This window comes from Melospiza georgiana, chromosome 2, assembly GCF_028018845.1.
Source record: "Melospiza georgiana isolate bMelGeo1 chromosome 2, bMelGeo1.pri, whole genome shotgun sequence".
Taxonomy (NCBI): Eukaryota; Metazoa; Chordata; class Aves; order Passeriformes; family Passerellidae; genus Melospiza; species Melospiza georgiana.
In genome coordinates this window covers 65,622,854-65,646,494 of record NC_080431.1, presented here as the reverse complement: position 1 = coordinate 65,646,494, position 23,641 = coordinate 65,622,854, and the positions used below count along the sequence as shown (strand labels likewise).

General features: G+C 37.4%; 1 protein-coding gene across 2 annotated transcripts in view; it reads right to left on the bottom strand.

Annotated features, from left to right (window-relative positions):
- Positions 1-23,641, bottom strand: part of CWF19L2 (CWF19 like cell cycle control factor 2) — a 60,609-nt gene that overhangs the window by 34,892 nt on the left and 2,076 nt on the right. Inside the window, exons 2-9 of one of the 2 annotated variants that reach the window (XM_058019058.1) lie at positions 13,916-14,026; positions 13,094-13,213; positions 11,583-11,690; positions 10,081-10,200; positions 8,866-8,959; positions 7,555-7,670; positions 6,542-7,272; positions 2,684-2,777 (exon numbers count right to left, since the gene is read on the bottom strand). In XM_058019058.1, coding sequence (XP_057875041.1) covers positions 2,684-2,777; positions 6,542-7,272; positions 7,555-7,670; positions 8,866-8,959; positions 10,081-10,200; positions 11,583-11,690; positions 13,094-13,213; positions 13,916-13,933 — 1,401 coding nt within the window. In that variant the 5' untranslated portion in view covers positions 13,934-14,026. The remainder of the gene's footprint in view (positions 1-2,683; positions 2,778-6,541; positions 7,273-7,554; positions 7,671-8,865; positions 8,960-10,080; positions 10,201-11,582; positions 11,691-13,093; positions 13,214-13,915; positions 14,027-23,641) is intronic. The other variant, XM_058019057.1, reaches the window with a different exon arrangement.

Here is a 23,641-nt window from a genome sequence, read left to right as displayed (position 1 = left end):
ATAACATGAAAAAATGATCAGAATAGAGGCATCTGAAGTATAGGAACAAGCATTGCCATAAAAAGACCAGAAAATGTATTCTTTAGCATTATTAAGTTCTACTAATAAATGGTTTGCATAACTAAGCATAGGTATTACTTTATGTATAGGAAGCTGAATAAGGAAGCTTGAACACATCATATGCTTATTTTTTTTCTTGTACACACACACACATACACACCTTTACACACATACATCAGCTCTATGGGTCTAGGGAAATAGCTCTCAGAAAATTTTGCTATGAAGTTTCACAGCTCTCTACACTCCATGTCCAACATCTGCACTTCAGACCTTATCTTAAGAATAAAATGTACAAGAGGTAGAAAATAAGAGCAGTTTACAGTCTTGTGCAAATTGGTTTTGATGCTCCTGTGTTCCCTTAACCATCTGACTCTTAACTAAATAGAAGTATTCCAGAGTATCTTGAATTGGTCAGAATTGCCAGCCTATCAACCTGTAAAGAACAGAACTATACTCTAACCCCTCTGTCACTTACACTGACTGGACTCCAACACTCATGCCCATACTTGCCACCCAAAATTAAGTCATTTGATCAACACCAGGCAGAAAACCAGTAACAAAAATAGATTCAGAATTCATTTGGCCCGCATGGCCAACCCCGAGCTCCAGCCACCAGAACATGCTGTTACATAACCATCTGTTCTGGTGTGTGGGGATGAACTTGCTTAAACAAGCTGCATTTTCAATATGATTAGAGAAAGACCATGAAAAATATTTAAAATGCCACAAGGCTATTACATATTATATATATTATATTAGCTATTTTATTATTTAAATTGTTGTTGTTTGGTTTTAGGGGTTTTTTTTAACTAGGTTGATTCAGAGTGCATATATAGAAAATTGTATCTATAAAAATAATAATAAATTGTAGTACTGGTTTCTGCCACATGATTTGGGTCAAAACAAAACAAAATGATCCAACATTAAATTAATTACACTGTTCCCACAGAATATGTGTATATTTTTCATCAAATCACTTGCATTCAGTTCCATCAGGTTGAAAATACAGATTTGTGCCCAAAGTTTTGTTTAGGCAATGCTACTGAAGCTGAGCAGTATCAGAAAAAGAAGTTTACAAATTTTTGCTGCTTTCCATCAGTCTTTGGAAAACCTTCCCTCCACAGTACTTTAGCAATTAGTGTATAGATGGCTTATAGACAGCTTAGACACCAGTCCCTCACAAACCTATCATAATTACTTTCATAAGCATATTTTTCCTCACTAGTGTATGTTTTTTAGTATTAACTAAGAAATCTAGAGACTAACATATGAACACATCTATTTAAATAATTCACACTGTACCTTAGTAGGAAATACATTGCTTTAAGTAACTTTTAATTCACCTTTTGATGATAATAACACTTAAAAGGGACACAATTTCTAGGTAAGGTATAGCTGTTCAAATGTTTAAAGCTACATACCCACATCTATGTCTAAAGCCTGTGAGAAAAGAATTCGTAACATAAAATTGGTTGGAAAAGAAAATATTTGTAAAATGGACACTTTCTCCTAACAAAATCTGAATTATCTGATAGGGGCTTTAACAAGGATCAACACCATGTCCTAATCCAGCAATAATGACAAAACATACTAAAACTTTCCACAAATCAAAGAATCAATAGCTCTTAAGAAATATTAAATTACCACTTGGAGACTTAACATGTTTTATGTATTACTATAAATAAATATTTATTTATTATTTCTTAAAGATGCAAATATTGGTGCAAATATTATGTCACAAGAGGCAAACTAAACAGGTGCAGTAAAAATTTATCTTAAAAAATAAATACAAAAGCCCACAGTGATAGCATTTGCTTCTAAAAAATATGAAAATAGTTCCTTAAGAGCAGCTAATCAGAGCCAAGCACTTGAAAAACACAGCTTAAAAACTAACGGACTCTGACCTTGTTATAACTGAAGCTTCCAGACAGTACTACTGAAGCGAATTAACTCATTATAGCCATGTTTAATGTAATACATAAAATACATAAACCTCCAAATTTTGTGTTGCTGAAGAGTGAAAATCTTGTTCCTTCAGGTAGCTGGCTGAAATAAAATGTTTACACATAAATATGCAGCTGTTTCTCCCAGCTCCATAGACCAACCTCAATCAGAGCAGGACCACAAAGCATTCCACAGCTGTTCTCAGCGCAGAGCTGGCTGCAATGGCATATGCTATTCCTTTCAGTTTTACAATTTCCATATCACAATTAATAAGCTCGCTTATACAGCAGAGCTATGGACCACAAGCACCTACGTGTGACAAAGCTGATGAAAAAAGCAAAGCTCCAGACACTGTTTACCTTATAACAAAGACAGAGAGGGAGCTTTGTAGTTTTCACCTGCTCCTTTTTTTATGAAAAGAGAATAAATACTATAAAAAGGGCAGAGAACAACTGGTTTAGATATGCTGCTTATCCTAAAAAGCCTGGGGTCCTGAATCCTCTATACTGCATTTAAAGCAGAAATTACTGTAATAGCAATACCTTCAAATCCTACCAAATTTTGCAAGTCTTTATTTGCTTGAATCAGTACCCTTTTAAAAAACACACCCAAACAATTAAATTGCTGTGAGCTTTGGAGAAAGCTGCAGTAAATCATGACAGTTTTTCAGAGCCATTACCGTGTCTCCCATGAGTTCTGCTTTCACAATCCTCGCTCCCAGCCTGTTCATCTCCTCCTCACTGAGGACCTGAGGCGGCTCATCCTTTGATGATCTGGAAAACAGCAGCTGCACTAAGGCCACAGAAAAACAGGGCAGTATTCACCTGTGTAATTCAGTATGATAAGCTACTGTACTTGTACATATGTGTCTACTGGCAAAATAATTGAAAACGATGTATTATAAAAATGTATTTACAGACTGAAATTGCCAAGGACTCTGAAACCAAAGACCTTGAATCAAATTTTTATGAGGCTTGTTTCCTCTAACATTTGAGAACAACTCAAATGAAAAGCACTATCTGTGAACATTCTCCCAGCATGAAAAAACAGTCAAGAGTCAGGAGCAGGTATAAAAGGGAAAAAAAACCAAGGGAAAGAGAAAGAATAAAGTGTTATTTTCTAATTCTTCTTTCCAGCTTTGGCCATGCTTTTACTTCTCAGCTTCCGCAAAATCACCCATTTCTGAGTTATTATGCTTGCCAAATGGCCTTCCACCCCTTGAAGATTACTTATTTTCCCATATTTATCTGCTCACAGTACAATCTTTGCATCTGAATATTTTATGGCTGATACAGAAGAGTTGCCATAGAAAATTAACAGGTACCTTTTAAAAATAAGAAGTCCCTCTAGAGAAGCCACAGCTGGTAATAAAGAGTATTGTACCCTAATGTTGGTATTAAAAACTTAGCATACGACTTTTTATTTTTATACGACTTATTATTTTTATTATATTTATTAAGTACAGATTCCTAAAAATACTGCAAAGAAGCATCAAGGAAGCTTGGCTCTTGTTCTCTGACCCTAGGAAAGACTAAAACCAATTAACTCTAAAAGTAAAATACCTAACACAAAAGATACATAAGAGTACAGTTATGATAGTGGTTCCTGCTGTTAGAGACAGAATACTCTCACAAATTGATATGGCTAAACCCCGTAGAAATTGAAGAGGGAGAAATCTTTGAAGATGGTGTCCTCTTTAAGCACCAGATCTCTCCAGTCCTGACAAAATTACTAGAGTTGCTTTTCATTTTCAACATGCCCAATCCAAGCCCCCAAAATTCAGCAGAATTTACTTTAATTTCACCAGAAACAAAACATGCAAAGATTAGGTTCCCACTGTTCCTTAGCTGTATCCTTCAAAGCAAGGCAGACTACTTCAGAAAAGGGAACAAAAGGTGTTTATTAATTCATATATCCTTTTTTAATGGTGCTAGTGCTTGAATCACTGTCTGAACTTTCTGAGACTTGAGACATTGCTTTGATTTGCTTTTTATCTTGTCTCAAATTAAACTCTGAAGCAGTCACATTATTAAGTGTGACTTCCAGCAAACACTAGCTGATGGACTTTTCCTCTGGGGAGATCCCTTGGACATCCAATCAGCACTTTTAATTAACCTGCGTCATAACTGTCCAAAACACTTTGATTTATAGGCTGAAGAGACTTCCTCTGTGCTTTAGAAAAGATAAAATTTAAAAGCCATACTTTCAGCATGAAAGATGAGGAACTGAACCAGCAACACCTATTAATTCAAGCCTTCACCTCAAAGATTTACTTTTTGTGACTGACAACACTACCAAAAGAGTACATGTATTACAAGAATTGAAACTTTAAGAAGAAAAAGAAAGCAGCAGCTTATAAATTACTCTCAACGGGTATCTGCTGCACAAGTCCAAACCTGAAATGTTCCAAAAGCCAGAATTTTCTACGAAATACAATACCAAAAAAAAATACTTCTGACTGCTGGAAACAGGAGGACAGGTTATTTACTATTTCAAAACACACAGAGTCTCAGGAGTTAAGAAGTCATCTTAGAAGAACTTGGAAATAAGTTATGTCAATAAGCATAGGCTATATGGCTCTGCAGGCCTAAGTAATCCCCAGTTTACCAATGAGTCAGCTTAGTAATTGCATTGGCTAAGAAATATAATTAAAATATCAAAGAAGATGGACAATTGGGTTTTACAGCACCAGAATGGAAAACACATGCAAAAGAAAATATCAGCTGAACAGTTTCTACATCTAGGTCTCTTCTGTGAGGAAAAGAACTATCTTTTTTATCATAATAATTGAATTCTTTGAACTTGAGCAAGTAAACTACTTCCGCACACAATCTCATTTCCCAAAATTTGCAGCTTTGTCCAGTTACAATTACCATTGCACTTAGTAAATGCTGCAGTTTTAAAAAAGGTACTGTTTTTGTACCTGCAGCTAAAAAAAAGTGAATCACCATTCCTTCACAAAAAAAAAAAAAAAAAAAAAAAAAAAAAAAAAAAAAAGACTGGAAGGAGTAGCTGCTGCTTCTTCGAAGAAAACAATACTGAGGCAATGTTCTAGATCTGGCTCAATTTATTTTTTCCACAGCAATGTGGTGGTGAATTTTCCTCCACATTGTGCCTAGCCCTCTCCTTCTCAGGAGAAGAATTTCCAATATGCTTTGGCCTTTGGGGACCAATGAAGTATCCCTTGCTTGACTGCAGCAGGAACTCTTGCCAGGCTAAGGTAGGAGCACACTGTCTGCACCCAGAACTCCTGGTGCCTGCCACAGTGGGGAACAAAGGCAGAAACACTCAGTCAGCCCCTGGCAGCCTCTGATCATTACTCACCTGAACCACAGCCTCAGTGGAACTGGACCATTGCTACTGGAACTTTCAAAATTCCAGTGACTGTGCCAGACTGTGGCCAGGATGTAAATCTCCTGATGACTGCAGCCCAGCACACTGTGACTCCCCCAACAGCAGAGCTGTGCGAGGCCCCTGAGCTCTCCTAGCCCACAGAGGGCCGTGCCAGCAGTGCACTGAGTGGGACCCCTCTCAGAACTCACCAACTGCCCCATTTGCAAAGATTAGAGCACTGTCAGAGAAAGCTGAAACCCTCCACTCCCTGAGGTTCAACTCCTGCTTGCTGATGAACTCCAATACACTTGAAGTATTTCACTGAACTCAAGAGGAACTCTTAATAGGCATTTCTTATATATTCACATATATATATATATATATATATATTTATACATTTATACACTTCTATCCCTATATATCTCTTTTCATCCACGTGCATGCACGTGTGAATTACTGGAACAATCTGAAAGAAAAGATTCATAGTAACAACCACACTAGTCAGATCACTGGAAGAACCAGCAAGCTGCTAATGCTGGAGAACAGGAGGCCACGAGCAGAGCGAGAGGTCAGTTCTCTACAACTTTTGAGTCTGACCACCTCTCCTTACTACTCTCCATTGTCTTTCACAAAAGCAAGTCATGGAAAACTAAATTCCTGCTGCCTGCCAAGTTTGTGTTTCCTTTCCCAGTCCTATTAATGCTTCCCCTTCACCACAGAAAACACACCTTCTATTAAACAGCTTCTACTATTTTTCATATGCTTCTACTTTAGCATATGAGCTCATCTCACGAGTGGCAAACCTATCCCTGCTGTATTAATTATCTCAGTTTTTAGTCAGCATTTTCTACCATTTCAAGGTTGTCTTTCATAAATTCAATGACCGTTAAGATACTTTGGAGGTTTTTCTGCCTAAGAGGCCAATTTTACCGCAGTGTGAACTAACATTAGAAAGAAGCAGAAAATAGCCTATCATTAGCAATTCTCAAATGTGCTGAGGAGACAGATCAGGTAGGGGATGTTCACTACTTCTGCCGAACTTACTTCTTCTAGCTGCCCTTAGCTGGAGGCTAAAACCCTCCTTGAAACTAAAGAGATCTGATATAATCAGTGCTTATCATGTCAAAAAGGAGATAGAGCTTTCGTTATATTTTGCCATGAAAATACAGAAAATAAAAACCAAGCGAAGATGTTCATAAAATACCTAGAGGATGATGTTTTACTGTCAGATAAAATCTGTTTCTTCTCAGGGGTATCACTTGCGTGTTCCTGTCGCAACTTCTCTTTGTCATCACTTGGAGCTCTTTTCCAACTTTTGCCATCAATTTGTTCCCTAGTACCTGATGATTTTTGATCAGATTTTAATTTCTCATTGCTATCTTCTGTGTGTCTTTTGGTCCACAGTGCAGTATCCTCACCAGGTTTCTGGAAACGGCTGCTCAAAGAGCTATGAGCTGAGTCCTCCTTGGAAGAGAACTGCTTTAACTTGGAGTCTCTGGATGCGCTGTAAGATGTTAAATCATCTTCAGAGGGTTTCAAAAATTTGTGTTTCAAGTTGCTTAGAGATGAACTCCTCTCCTGATTTCGTTTTTCACTGGAGTATTTTTCTGCTTTGGAGCTGTAGCCCCTTGGGACTGAGTCCATGCTACTGTGTCCACATTCCTGGTCTGCTCTTGACACATCTCTTCTGTGACCCTTGTCTTCCTGTGCCCACCCCCTGCCATACTTCTCCCTGGAATAGCTCCCAGACGTGTGCCTGTCTCTATCATCTTCATCTCGTGTCACCTTTTCAATATGCTGTTCTTTCTTGTCTTTCTTCTCTTTCTCACTTTCTGAATAGTCAGTCTTCTTCCATGTTCCACTTCCATGATAATTTTCCTTTTTGGATGCAGCTTTTTCAGCTTCTTCTAACCGTGACTGAAATACCTCCACTGACTAAAAGAAAAAACAAAAAAGTCATACCACTTTTAAGGCAATGGGATATTGTGTAAGTATTTCAAATTTGCTATAAGATCCCATATATTAAAAACATTTAACAAGAAAAATATATAAAAGGCTGGGTAGCTCCTTTATCACCTGAGAGAAGCTTCAGGGACTGTTTTCTCTTGCTTCTTTTCACATGTTTTACTTTGTACATTAAGTACTTGTGCCTTCATATGAAAGTAATCTTTTCCAAGCATCTATTAATATGAAGAAAATTTAACTGAAGATCCTTACCCCGTATCTCTCAGCTACAATTTCATCCAAATTTCGCTTCTCTCTCTCAGCCTGCTCCTTCATCCTTTGGTACGATTTTCGCAGCCAGCTTAATCCAGCATCTTCTACCACTGTAACTAAAGTAGAAAACAACAAGAGGTTGTAGTTTAACATCTCAAGTAATTATTCCTATTTGACCTTATTCTGTATGTGACATTAAAGCTTCACCTAAACTTATTGTAAAAATTGAAGGAGTGCAAAAGAAAAACAGAATTCATATACAAATACATATTTTCATAAGTTAATGCTGATTATACCTCAGCAATACCACTCATTTAGTTTAAGTTTCTCTAGTTTATCACAAGCAGTTTCCAATACAGGAGTGACATATGAGAAGCTGTAGAGTTTCTTTATGACATTAAAGAACCTTCCTGTCACTCCCACATCCTGTGTCCATTCTTGGGCGTACCCCTTACACACAAACAAGTGAATTCCCTTTCTCAGAAACTGAATGAGTAACCCACTGCTTCCCATGTGAGAAGCTAGCAGTGGTCTTGACATTCTAAACACACACTCACTGATGCCTGCCAACTCTTACAAATCTCTGATCTCTGTGACTCCTAAAAGTGGGCATGAAGCTAATGGTTCTGGGACAGAAACCTGGAAGTTTCTGTCCCAGAAACCATTACCTTCATGCTAATGGTTCACAGGGAAAGGCTCTCAAAAAGCAGACACCACTCTTCTCTGTTGACAGAATACAAGGATCATTCTCACCACATAATAAATGTTTCATGACATTATGAAAAAGGTTTTTGTTACTGTGTTTGCTGAAAATGAGCAGGATAGCCCTGGGGTAAGGAAAAAAGTAAAAAGACTACAGAAATGCTATTTTTCACCAACTGCATCTGTAATGTACTTCATTTTGATGTGACTCAGACTTCTGTGGGTGAATTCTTTAAAACTGTAATTTGTGCAATGGAATGAAAGGAACCAAATGAGTTGACAACAATTTATCTTGTCTTGGTTAAATCACACTTTTCTTTAATTAGTTCAAAATGGTGAATTTGGTAAGGATATTGAAGGTCAAACCACTCAAGATAAAAACCCAGTGAACAGAAATTCTGCAAAACACATATTCTATGATACTAATCCAATATTCACTATGGAATTTTCATCCAAATTTTACTTTATTACCTATATTATTAATAATATATATATTACTAATAATCCTGTTACAACAGGAGTAACAACATTAGGAGCAATTTGTTAGCAACACAGAGCCCAGAAACTGGAGACAGAAATTCAAGATTATTACTAAAAGTTGCTCTTAACCTTTCTTAACTGAAGCCTCTTCATCCTTCTCTGGTGGCAAACCTGTACCACCATCTTTCCAATAGGGATTGAGTTCTCTCTCAGACAACACGGCCTAAAACAGAAATAATTTAAATGTTTGCATAGCATATGGTTTGTATTTTATAGAAGATATATACATTTTGAGAGACTTGTATGTGAAGTCACACAATTCACCACCATCACCACTTTCATGGTCTAAGCATCTGTTGCACACACTGTTTGGTGTACCAAAGAAAAAGCAGACACTCAGGCACAGAAAACAGAGGAGTATGAACCTACGTGGACAGCAAGTAGTTGGGTGCGAGAGTCTATAAAAATCATTCTTTTCTAAGACTAAGAACACATCTAAATTGTCATTAACCATATAATACATGCTGACATTCCAGTGATTTAAGATGTCCACACTAAATGGTCCTCCTGAAATAGTGTTCAGGAAAAAAATTGTAGAGAAAAAAAAAAATTTAAATATTCATCCCTTGTCGAAAGACAATAACCAAGGCACTTCCTACTACACAAAAACAGTGATCCAGGTCAGTCTGGTTCCCAAGCACAACACAGCTAACAGGGAAACCTAATGGCAAGAAAGAGCCTGCTGTGAGACATGAGGACAAAGAAATATTAGCTAGTGATGCATCACTATGTTTTCAGATCAGACTACATAGCATTTAACAAGGTAAATGAACAAATGAAGGAGCCATCAACTGTATGTAAAAAGAGGTAATTCAATGACAGCAGCCCTTTCTCCAGCCAGACCCTGAATCACCCATGTGTTCACCAACAACTGAGACATGAAAGGCACAACAACTGCTCCGAGTTCTTTCTTTAGGAGAAAACAAGCCTCTGTACCCTACACTTAAATACAGTAACTTAAATAAGCTTTTACAACACTAAACAATGGTGCCCCTTTCACACACCAAGGAGAAGGCCAGACCAACAGTCTGTCATTGTTACTAACAGAACTTAGTACTAACAAAAGTAGCTTTATCCTTACCTAGAAGTTAAAAGGCTTTTCTCCACAAGCCTGATGTATGAAGCCTTCCATCCAAACAGACCAATTTAATTAAGATCATTATCACATCAGGCATTAGTTTTAATAACAATAAAGACTTACATATTTGAACCAATTCATTACTCTATTCATCACACAAAATTTAGTAAAAGGCAGAAAAAGATTAAGATATTAATTCCTCCTACCTGCTCAAGTTCTTGAGCTTTCTGCCGTTCCAATACTTTTTCTTTGTGTCTTTCACCTTTGACAGCTGCTACTGACGTTGTTTTCAATGACATGAAGTTTAAATTCATCCATTCTTCTCTCTTTAAAATAAACACAAAGAATCAGTGTTCATAATTCCAACAAAAACATGGCTTATGTGCCAAACCAAAGCAGTGCAGCTACTGACAAATGTTGTTGACAATAAACAGTATAGGTCCTACAAACACATATTAAATACTTCAATGAAAAGCAAATATGATTTTAAGAACTCTAATCTTCAAATTTTTTAATATTTAAACAAGTTTCATGTCTCCCTGTAACATGAAATACATATTTACAATGGTATTTAAGACATTAGTAAACATTAATATTTTTAGTCTGCTAATCATTAGAATAAACAAATACCGTACATCTCATTTAGCTAGCTCTAATCTCATGATCTCTTACATCTCTTCTACTGTATACAAAATCTGCAATCATTATCTGAGCATAGTTCACACCTCAGATATCCATGCACTAACTGCACCCTCAAACTTAACAGCTACACATCTAAATTCTGTGAACTGTACCCATGATACAGAACCTAAGTCTGATCAAAGAGATTTTAAAAATGAGGACTAGACTAAAGAAAAGCATCATATTAAAAGCCTAGATACATCCACTACCTTTATACAGGTTAAAACCTGAAGCCTCAAAAGCAAGCAGTGACATACACATGGTAAGCAATTACTCTGTAAAGGCAAGTATTTTGGGCATTTCTGTAATTCTGGTGTAGCAACCAAAATGACCAGATTACATCTATTTTGAAACATGGCCTTGCAGAAGAATCTTCCTATCTTCAACAGAGTTCAAGACTCAGCTGTCAGTCCGAACAGATGCCATATGTCACTTTGTCTCTTATTTAAAAATTATGTTAGACAACATGCCAGAGAATTTCAGAGGTGAAACTCAACATTATATTTCTCAGATCTCTTTCAAGAAAGAGAAGGAACTGAAAAAATATCTATCTCCAAGTGATTCCATAATATCTACGTCCACATCAGCAAGCAATGTGCATCAACAAATGTGGATGGGACCTCTGGTGGTCATCTGCTCCAAACCCCCACTCAAGCAGGGTCACCTAGGGCCAGCTGCCAATTTATTCAATTGTAGAACAGCCACTAAAATTGTGAAGTAAAAAGTAACATGTCTAGTTAAGACCTTTAAGATGATGTCTTCAAGAAAATCAAAGTAACTTGTAAGAGCTTCAAAAAATCCTCATATGAGTTGGTACTGGGCAACATTAAGAGTAGTGCCTTAATAAACACTCAGAACTATTAGGTAGAGAAGTCTTCTAAGCAATGAAAAGTAGCATCACCCAACTAAACAAAGACATTGGTCTGTAAAACAGGTTTTGCTCAACACTCTGCAAAAGAGTTCCCAAGAAATCGAAGCATGTCTCACAAGCTGAATTTATCTCTGGAGTAGCTGTGAGCCTGCCCACCTGCAGGGAAGGTTCTTTTGCAGTATCTTGCTGCTTGTTGACCTTCCAAGCCTCTTCTGTGTCATCTGACTGTGACACGTTTGACTCAACCCATTCAACTGAAGAATCCTAAGAAGAGAGTTTAATGTAAAGAATAAAAATAATAGCTTAACACACTACTTGATAATATGCAATACTTAGCAATTATATCAATAATCAAAATTAATGCTGATTAGCATTACTAACATGATATTGTTTAATATTTAAAAATACTGAGAATAAAACCAGAATATTAATATTCCCATAGGAGATTGCTCCATCATGATCAAAATATTTCACTTCATAAGCATGCAACACAACCTCATACTGGCAGCTTATTTGCATAACTCCACTAAAAGTAAAACAGTCAGAATAAAAACAAAACCAAAACCAATAGGGTTTAGGACATAACAAAAAACAAATTTTTAAAAAATCTACATGCATTACTAAGTATGTTTCACATTTAAAAAGTTAGATCAGTTACACAGCACAATCTAAATCTAAATGGTACATGCTATTGCCTGCTATTTTGTATTCCACTTCCTACACTTGCATTTGCAAACAGCATGCAGAGATTTTTCACTTGAATCCAACAGGGCTGCATTGAACAGAGTTTCTCTGCTATTCACATGAACCTGTCTTAGGAGTAAAAGACTTTGGATGGAAGTTACAGCTGGGACTGTGTTGCATCCTAGGAGTCCCTGCTGTGATCTGAAGGGTTTTGGTGACACCCATGGAGAATGTGGGACATTTGTGCCTTTGGTTACTTCCCACACTGATACTATTGTTCATCTCTGAAAAATAAGTCCCATTATAATGGACGTTCCTTCACTCCATAAAAGCGACTCTGAAAATTACAACTAACAGTGCCACCTGACTTGTACCAAAAATGCTGGGAAGATGTTTTCCACAACGTGGCCAGAAGGCAGCACCCAGATTTCAAATGCAGTCTCTGCACTGTTTTCCAGAGTGCCCTTCAATGTGAAGGCATGTCCTTATATGGAAGAAAGAGATTCAAATGTACAAGTCCTTCAGCCCCATGTACAACTCCCATGTTGTTGGGAGTGTCCATGGTTGAACATCTGAGGAAAAAGGCAGAGGTAATTCATGTTTAAAATCAAAGTCAATTATTTCCAATTTTAGACACATCTTTCTATCATATACCAGACACTACAGGGTATCTATGAAATTTTTTCCTCTCCATATCAGAATGAGGATTTTGATTTTTATTTTCTCTCTGCTGAAAAGCTACAAATCCCTTAGATCCTAATGAGTTAATTTAATACCATAAAATTCACAAGCACTCACATAACAGCCTATTTTAAATTGATTAAATACTCAGTACATGAAAATAGAAAAATTTTGTTTCAATTTTTCCCAACAGAAAATTATAAGAATGAGCCTTAATTTTACCAACCATGCATACACACAGGGACTAAAATGGTTCAGGTTTTAAGACTGCAATTTGAACTATTTTAGAATTTTTTACTTACGGAAGAACTATCAAGTAAGTCATCCTTCTTTTCAGATTTCTGTTTCTTACTTTTCTTCTTTTCCTTCTTAGCTTTTTTGGAATGTTTATCCTTTTTCTTTTTTTTCTGCACAGAATGTTCCTACAAGTAAATGTTTGTAAATGAGATCCAGTAAACCAAATCATCCATATACAATAAAAATAATCAAAACCTACTTACCAAACCTCACTGAAAAAAGATGAAATACACATAAATACCTTTCATTTTTACTACCCTCTCTCTCTCTTCTATGGGGGGAGGGCTGGAGTGGTAGGGGCAGGGAGGGCATACTTCACATCTATGATCAATTTTTCTTCTCCCTCTCAGTATCTTTTTCACTGTAACTAAATAGACAATACCTACTACACTACATTTACTTTGGTCAAACCTATTTCTTCAGGTATCACTACATTATCAATACACATCTTTCCATTGTTGAAATATCTGCACATTAAAAGGATGTGATATTCACAGGCTCCATTAAGGTTTCTCCTGTGAATGAACACAAATGAGGTTGCTATGAAGCCTTGAATCCTCCAGACTTCTTCCCATGGGACTATTATTGTCTGGTAGCACTTCCTTTCCTGCTTTTGGTAGAAATTAAAGCTGGAATTGAATGACAGAATTTTTTCCTCCAGGCAAATAAAAGATAATGTCTTCCTTTAAAAAAAGCTAGTATCAAAGCATAAAGAAATCAGAAATTGGGATGTGTTTAAAGATTGTCTTAAAGTCCACCAAGTCTTCTGCTCATACAAACATTCTGTAAAGGCAACAACCCAATTTAATTATTTACAATTTCATCACCTTTTCCAGTGGCTCCATATGTTCATTCACATCAGCAGGCACCAATGTATCTTCACCTCGCAGACCTTTTAGCAGCTTGCAGCTCTCCTTCTTCTCAGAACTAATGTTGGCCTAAGATGAACAGAGAAGAAAAATAATCACGTGGAGCTCAGTAGCTTTTCCACACACAATGTTGAGAACTGCATTCAGGCATTTCAGGTTTCAGAATGTTCCTCCCTTTGTAGTTACAGAGATAAAACTAGAAATACTTTTACTACATCTTCTGAAAAAATAACCATCACTGCAAACAGTTTCAATTCCTAAAAAGGATTTTTACAAACCACATCGTTAAAATAATTATTTTTTCAGCCTCTGAAGTTCACTCTGTTATGTTCAGCATAAACATGACTTTCAGAAAGAAGTTTACTTAAGTATAACTTGTTTTTAGTAAATTCTTTATCTTTATCATATATCAATTCTTTATCTTTATTTATATATGCCATATATCACCCTACCCTGATTAAACAGGAGGAAAGATTTTACATTATTAAAGCCCTAATTTTGTGTTAGATAAGTCTTTCAAATTTCAACATGCTTTTGGGTTTTTACTTATTTGACGACTTTCTTTTAAAATAATTAAAATCAAAACAAAAACTAAAGCTAGAGTTTGAAATTCTTATCCTAAAACACCAACTTTTATCAGAAAGTGTTGTCAAACATAAGCCAAGAGAACACAGACAAGTTTAAGAAAGACCAATATTAAAAACAAAAAAATAAAAAAGTCTCAGGAAATTGGACAACAGTTGAGGTTTTTCCTCCTGGCCAGCTATTAGTTCTCCACATCCAAGCCTGGGCACTGCACAAGACACTAACCACACTACCACAGGGCAGTTTCTCTTTTTTGATACAGCCAAGAAGAAAATCTGCAGCTTTTGTCCTGACAGAAAACAATGTTTGCAGGAAGATGACAAATACACTATAAGGGTTCAAAAGAACAGAAATACATGCTAAAAAAATAAGACTAAAAGGGGATTTTTTTAAAAGTGCTAACTCACAAGACAAGATTGCTGCTGTGTTTTTCAAAGTGGCACAACACAATGAACTAAAAAAAAAAAAAGCCCACTTCTTATCTGTGCCCAAACAAAACACCCTTTTAAACTTTTCACTGCCTACTTTCTTAGCAGTTTATCCATATGATAAACTTTCTAATGCAAATAAATGCAAGCAAAGCACGGCTGCTACCCAGACTTCTTGATTTTAAACAAGAGAATATTGTAAAACAAACACAATATAGTGTAAATCAGCTTGAAAAAAGAGGTCAAGACTGAGACTTCCATCTCTAGAATGAAGCTGAAAGTCTACAAAGGTGAATACTACCTCTTAAAATTCAAAAGGCAGGCATAAAGAAGGAGTTAAAAAGGCATTCAGACATCTGTTCCAACATCAAAACATTTTCTAGTTTACAAGTAAACAAAAAAACAAAAGAATGAGCAGGACTACAATGCAGTGAGAGTGAAATAGATGTTAAGTACAACACAGCATCACTAAAACCACCCAGGAATCCAAAAAATGCAGGTGTGTCTCCTGCAACTTCTACATCATACAGAGAGGTAACCCTGGCCACCCTACAACATCTGGGACAAGACCCTTAAAAATTCATGCAGAAATGTATCAGACTGATATATTCTCTTCTAGTCCATGTAGACAATGATGGCTCTTTTGTGTTAAAAACATATTCGTTTGACTAAAACAAAGTAACTAAACATGCCACATTTTTGGACAAGTAAAGGAAAATAACCTCAGCTTTGCAACTCACAAAATGTCTACAAGCCACAGACTCCAATCTTGAGCTTATAACTGGACAGAGATGAAACACTGGAGATAAAGGGAAGCTGCATGTAGTTCTAGATGGGAAAAAAAAAAACCAAGTCCAAGCTTGTTCGCTCCACAAGCAACACAAAACTAGTTGCCAAGATGTAGACTGGAAAAAAATAGGCAGGCTTTTCCTACATATTCCATTTCACTTTTGGTTGAGAAAGAACTGCAGCTGGAGTCAACAGCTCCCTTCCACCCTTTTTGCAGTACTCCAGCCCATAAATCTGTAAATGCCACAATAAAGACCACTCAAGATCAGCTTGTAAACATTTCTTCATTGTAGATGTTCTCTGTCTGTCATGGAAGATTTAGCCTCTTATCATTTCCTACAATAACAAGTATATTTTAAATAACATTAGTATTTTCTTCATGCTGCCGAAGTTACAAATAAAATGAGGTAATGTTATAAAGTAAGGCACAAACTGAGCTTTTATACTTTTTATTAGATCTAAAAATAAACAGAATAAATGAAGGCAAGTATTTAAGTAACTGAGATACATCATTCTAATGAAAGAGATGGATCATCATTTTGGCTGAAGTACACAAAGACTCATTTGGAACACAGATTGACTAGAAATCATCATCAGACTACAGATTGCTGTCTCCTGAATACTAAACTAAACAGGATTGGGCAAGATGAATGTGTAGTGGCAGATTGACCACTGGGCTGTTAAAAAGAGAAAGACAGAAACAAAAGCATCAGATGGAAGTCTGTGTCTCCTAAACAAGGATACAAAATATAGAAGATTCTTAACAATATATCTATGCAAGATCAAATAAAAAGAAAGAAGGAAAAAAAAGAAAAAAGAAAAAATAAGAACATTGCCTAGACATCTAAAAAATATGAAAGAAGTTAAAATTTCTAAGACTAGAAAGTTAGCAGCAATACCCTATAAATATTTCTGTTTCTAAAATCTAGCTCCCTCAAATTATAATACTCTTTTTTTTATTGTTCATTATACTTTCCCCTCACACACACACAATTACTTCAAGTAGAAGTGAGTCGGGAAATCTGCCTACACTACTTTATTAGCTTCAAAACTTACCTTCATATTCTACTTTTCTTTTCAAAAGCTGCAGGACTTACTAGCATGTCATAAAATGTAAAAAAGAAAGAAAAACTAATTAATTCTCCTGTCAGATTTACCATTCTACCTATGAGGACCAACTCTAATAGTTTCACATCTGTTGACCCAGAGGAGTCCAAGCATTTAATTCACATTAAGGTTCATTAATACTTACAATACCGCAGGAATACTAAATAATTTATATTTTCCCCCTTTACAAATGAGGTACATTTTAGGTCACCACAGCAACATTTTTCAGTTTTTTCCCCATAAATAGTGGATGATGTGCTTCTGAATTACCTCTGTTTCAAAAGTAATGCTTTAATTATGCAAATGCCTGTGCATGTACACATGAACACTTTACAAGCAACAACCTGTCAAAGAAGGACAAGCATCATGCTACACTACACACTTCTGCAACACCCTAATAAAATTGCCCATGGTCTCCTTTGCAACAAAAAAGGTGAAGTCTAAGGCTGGCAAGGCACTCTGCAAGCTCTGTTGTTATGGTGCTACAAAAACAGTAATTATTCTGCAGCACTATGTCAGCAATGCTTGCCATGGTTGAAGAGAGCCAAATTGTACAGACTTTACCACAAGTAGGCGAAAGGGGTTTGAATTTCACAGATCCAGCTGAATGTGCGAGGAAACCAAGTTCAAGGGAAGTGCTCTCTGGTTTCCATCAAGTGGGTCACTAAGGCCAGCCCGCCCAGTAGCTGGCAACATGATCTACTAAATGAATAAAGTTTGCTCCAAAGCAGCCTGTAATGCACTGCAGATGCAAAACCCAGAAGCTATAAAAATTACATCATGCAACACCAGGAAGAAGCAGAAAAGATCAAAGGCACTGCCAACAGCCAAGTTATAGGTCACACAATAAATGCAGCTTGTTACACAGCAGTCCCTCAAGGATGTCCAGACGGGATGGAAGGATGAGGTAAAAATTCCCTTCCCAGCTCACAGAAACCCTAACCAACACTCCTTCCTGACCTCAACTCTATTTACTGTTTCAGCTCTCATGAAGTCCAGAGAAAGTTTTCCATACCATTACAAAAACCTTGCAATTTTCCACCTATAACTGTGGTCAACCTCTAGTTCTTAAATTATAATTCCCATGACTCAATAGTCAACTTCCTCATCCAAAAGACGAAAGACTCCCTATTCCTCCACAAGCAATCAGAAGAAAATCTACAGCAGATCAGATCACTACAGTTTGACAAAAACATTCAATAGAGAGCACCAGCTAAGCTGCTGTCCTGGCCACCTGCCCCTGAAGGGCAGGGCTCCATGCCACACCTCTCCTCTCTGCACTGCCCCTCACATGTTCCCACCACTTTACCCAGGCCTGTTCCTGCACTCCAGTCTCAGGCAAAGCCACTCCCAGGACCACCCTGACACAAAATAAATCCCACCAAAAGGACGGTGCAGCTTCCTGCAGAACAGGCTTACAAGCTGCCCCTCTAGCAAGGTCATCAAGGCTCAAGGAACAAAGGGGCAAAGTGCACTTGGGGAAAAAGAATTGTGGAAAAAACTTCTTTTCAGCAAAAGCTTTCTGTTAAGAAAGTTCAAAAAATCTAACACCTAGCCAGTCCTTCAGACACCAAGATAAGGCACTCAAAATATGTACAATGAGTTTTTCTTTCTCATTTCAGGACCATCTACCATGCTGTCATACAAACTACCCCACTATTTTAACTGTTTTGATAATCAAGTATCAGAAAGGTTGCTATGCCATGCATCACCACTCCATTACTTTCCATCACCCCAAAGCTCAGGGACAGGGAGCCTTGGTTACACGAGTGCTTACCTCCAGGGAACTTGAACATACCCTTCTTTGCAGCTCTGATGCTTTTATACCAACTCTCTGTCTAAATAACACACTTTATTTTGGTGAATGCTTAGATTAATTTTTGAGTCTCAATATTCCAATTATTGCTACATCCACAAAGACTTCCCAAGGAGGACAATAGTGGAAACACAAGGAAGAGCTTAGCTTCCAGCCCAGCTTGGGAACTTGCAACTGATTCAGAGAGCTGCCTGCATCACCACCTCCTCCAGACACAGCTTTGCCAGCTGGAAATGTCACCACTCTTGTCATCTTCACCTGCCAAAAGGCACAGATAAAGGTCACTGAAGCGACTATCATTTCAATCATTTCAGCTTCTTGTGATCAATAACCAAAAGTCAGATGTGATTTAAAGAGCAGGCTACAGAAGATGTCAGCCTTCAGTCAGAAACATCTGGGAGGCAGCAGAGGCTCTGCTGGTACACGTGCAGACACAACAGATAACTAGAAGCTATTACTGCTAGGAAACCATAAATAGGTATTTCTTCTTAATGTGATATCTGTCTTCATCATTGACCTTCAAAAACGACCTGTCTGTTCAAAGATGTTGCTTACAAAAATGCATGGAGGTGCTCTGACAAAAATCCAAAAATCTTTTGTGAAAGGCAGTATTCATTTCTCAGTGCCATTACTCTTCTAATACCATAGACTGAAGTGCTGAAGTGCTTATTTTCTTTGGCAGATAGAGCTGGAGATTTAACACTTCATGAAGATTTAAAAGGGAAAGAACAAAAAGGAGGTGCTTACTATTACAGCACAGAAGCAACTATAACCCCTAACAGAGACATGTTTTGCTCCTAATTTCTCCCTAAGGAGAGATTTCTGTAATTTTCCACTGAAAACTGCAGTGTGAAATACTGCCAAGCACTCCATCACCTCAGCAAATACTGATCACTGCAAAAAGCCACCTGTTAGGCTTTTAGGAGGAAATACCTGATCGTACTTCACCAGCAAAACCTGCTGATTTCACAGCTTCTTTAGAGCTCTAATACTGTGAACAGTGATACTGTTATGTACTGTTTGTTGTTTGCTTTTCTTTAATTTTAAGTTGTATTTCCAAAGAAAATAAAACAAAAAATGTAAACCAAAAAATTAAAGGGAAAAGTCTAATCAAAAACATCCAATAAGATATTTCCAAAAATAATGGCTTGCAAATATCAAATCAATTTTTTCAGAAATATAAAGTATTTTCAAAAATATAAATAAGTAAAACTAAACACACAATTTCTTGTTTATGCAATGAACTTGGTTTATGCTATCAATTTATTTTCATTGTTTCAGTAATATACATTATTTGACCGAGGTCTTATTTATCTACACTCAACTTCCAATCTGTCAGTAATCCTTAAAAACTAAAAGGCAGGATTTTCTGCACAAGGAATGGCCAAATCACATCACACTCAGAGGCCAAAGAGTGAAAGACTCAAAGTCCATGGAAAAAGCCTCAAGTAACAGAAGAGCAACCCTAAAATACAAAAATACCATATGAAAAAACAGATACAAGAGTTATCCAAATTTTGAAGTCTTGATAAGAAGTGTTCATGTCTAGGAAAAATATACATCTCTGCACTTACCACAACACCCATCTGACTATTTTCTTGCTGTAAACTTTTAAACAAAAATACCAGTGCCATGAACTATCATGTTCATCAAAACAAGATGCTGTTTCTGGAGCTTTCTAATGATTTGCATGTCAACACTTAATTATTTGATTACTGATCATTATCATAAACACTATCAGCCACTGGGTTTTATCAGTGCAGTTTGGAAAACAGACAAATTAAAGACTACACAAATAAAAGAATACATTTCCAAGATTTAAAAGAGAAATTTTGATCAAAGAATTGTGTGGCATTTTGGTTCATAGAAACAAGTGCAAGCTCCATATTTCATAACAAAAAGCTCCTTAAGGTGAGTTGGCTGAACATCTGATCTTTCCAGAAACAGATCTACAGTTATTTCTGCAAATTCCTCAGATTACCAGAAGCAAAGACTACACAGCTTTCCAAGTGTCTTTCCCAAAGTAAAAGGATTCCAGAATTACAATCACCAAGTAACTGTCTTGACTGCAATAGCCAGCTGTGATAAATTCCTGATAATCTCTTGCTGCTTTTCTAAGCGAGACAAACAAAACACATTGAGAATAAGTGTCGCAATAGTTTTCTCCCAGTTCCATTCATAGAATCATGGAATATCCTGAGTTGGAAGGGACCCACAGAGATCATCAATGTCCAACTCCTGCCCCTGCAAAGGACACCCCAAGAATCACACCATGAGCTTGAGAGCTTCTTGAACGCTTCTAGAACTCTGTCAGGCTGGTGCTGTGACCATTCCCAGTGCCCAAACACCCTCTGGGTGAAGAACCTTTTCAAAACATCCAACCTAAACTTCCCCTGACAAAACTCCGGGCCATTCCCTCATCATAGAGCAGAGATCAGTGCCTGCCCCTCCTCTTCCCCTCACAAGGAAGCTGCAGACCACGACAAGGTCTCCCCTGAGTCTCCTCTGCACCGAAGCAGCCAAGTGACCTCAGTCAGTCCTCACAGGCCTGCATCCTCCAAGCCCTTCACTGTATTTGCTGCCCTCCTTTGGACACTCTCCCATAGTTTAATGTCTTTCCTATATGGTGGCACCCAGAACTGCCCCCAGCCCTGGAGGTGAGGCTGCCCCAGAGCAGAGCAGGACAATCCCCTCCCTGAACAGCCACTGCAGCAGGCAGCCCAGCCAGAATCAAAGAAAGGCAGAGAAAGTCAATACACTTAGGACATTAATCTGCTCTCACACAGGCAGCAACAAGTCCATTTCTGAAAATCAGACAGCAGAGTATTGACATGGCAACTATGACATCCTCAGGCTTTCACATTATAAAATGCTAAATTGACTTTTCACAGAAATAACAGAGTATCTACAGGGGAAGTCTTAAAAATATTGCCCTTTTACATAGCTATATTAGATTATTTGGTCCATAAATGGGAAGAGGAAACATTAAATGAGTTTAAAAAAAAAAAACTTTCATTCTTAAATTTCCCTATCAGCCAAATAAGTAATAAAGGAATCTCTACAGCTTCCTTTGGCCCACATGGGCTTGTATAGGATAAAATGCTTATGATACACTTTTGCTGGCACATTCTGAAACTTTGGTATAGAAAAGGGGGTGTGGGGGGAAACTCCCAAACTTCAATATCTCCTCTCCTCACTTCAACTTTTTGATCTTACTGGAAGGAAAATAAATAGTTCAAGGACATTCATAAGATGATGAACACAGCAATTCCACAAGCAACAGCAAAGAAAACCATTTGATCATTAATTTAAGTTTCAGTATTACCCCAATGCACCCAAGAGAATATCTGAAAATCAAAGAATCTGACTTCGCTTTAGGTTGCTTGGAAGTGAAAACATAACAAAGTGGAAATATAACACAGACTCCACACTGTGACTTTCAGTAAGAAGCTGAAAAGTCCCATCAGGAAGGTTTCTCATCAGCCATATAGGGATCAAGCATCTCTAATGGTTAACTTCTGTGGAAAACAATGTCACTGTCTCCAGATCCATTCCTACACTCCACAAAAAATGGACTTGAAGAATCATGCTGGCTAGTATTTCACAAATTATACTCCATTCTGTTTACCTGTACTGGATTTCTCAGCACTCTGACATTCTCAGAACTAAGAATGTAAACTAGTATCCCAACTAAAAAATGTCCAGCAATGCCCAAGGAAGCTGATGTGTATACAGGCTTAAGTTCAAAGTGAGCCATCTCCAAAATATCCCTGCATCCTCCAGCAATTTGAGGCTCAACAACTTTTCAATCTACAGCTTCCAACATATACTTTGCATTTTAGGCCATTCTTGTCTGGATGAAGTGCAGTGCTGGTATTTGCAACACGCCATACAAGAGACTCCAGAATTTCTCTGTGCATCATCTGAAAGTTCACTTCTTTTGTCAGCTTTAAGCTGGCTACCTGCAAAATCCTTAACACAACCTAGTTCTTAACCTGAAAGAACCAGCAGGTAACACTTTCTATTCCCTTCTCCATATCATTTAACAGTTTTACAGAACTTTCTTGTATTAACTTCATTTTCAGCCTATCTTTCCTTGTCTCAAAACCTCTAGAGTCCTTTGCCAGTCCACACCATCATCATCTCTGCACCTTTCTTCCCACCTTCTAAAAGGTTGTCTGGTTCTTCTTGAGATGCTGGGACCAGGGCTGCATAAACTATTTTTAATTGCACAGAAATGGGTAACAAGCCTGTGCAACCACTTCCTTTGTTCTTTATTCATCTCACAGTGGTTCTAACATTTGATCAGCTTTTGTCTAAGCAAAGACGTAGCATCTTTATACAGCTATTTATTCCCCACTTCTAAGCTGTGAATGGTAAAAGCCAACACTGAGCCCACTGCTGTACAAGGAAAATGTGTTTGCCTTACTCCAGAAAATTAGGGTTGTGCACTGGGTTTTCTTTACACAAATATTGCAGATGCATTTTAAAGATGTTCATGTAGGAGTAATTTGTATTCATGGCATTTTAAAAATATGTTGAACAATACAATGATGCTCTGTTTCTTGCTCAAGACAAAGAAAATTACAGAATTCAACAAAGATCCTACATGCATACCTTTTAATACACTACAGCTTAGCAATAAGAAAAAATATCAAATTTTGTTTCATTCTAAAAACTCCAAATCACTTTCTCTAACATTCTTCAGCAAGGCTGATGAGCAGAATCTAAACCTACAGGAATACACTAACACTGAGAGTTAGGGCCTATGAAGCTGCAATACCATCAAAGAACTCTTTGAGACACATCCCAACAGCACAGCCTGGTGCTAAGTGCAGCACTCTTTGAGACATATCCTGACAGTGGAGCCAGAAGTGCAGCCCCCCCTGCCCAAGATACCAAACTTTCTAGCAACTACAGGAACTGTGCCAAAGACAAGCTGTGCCCTGGGCAAAAAGG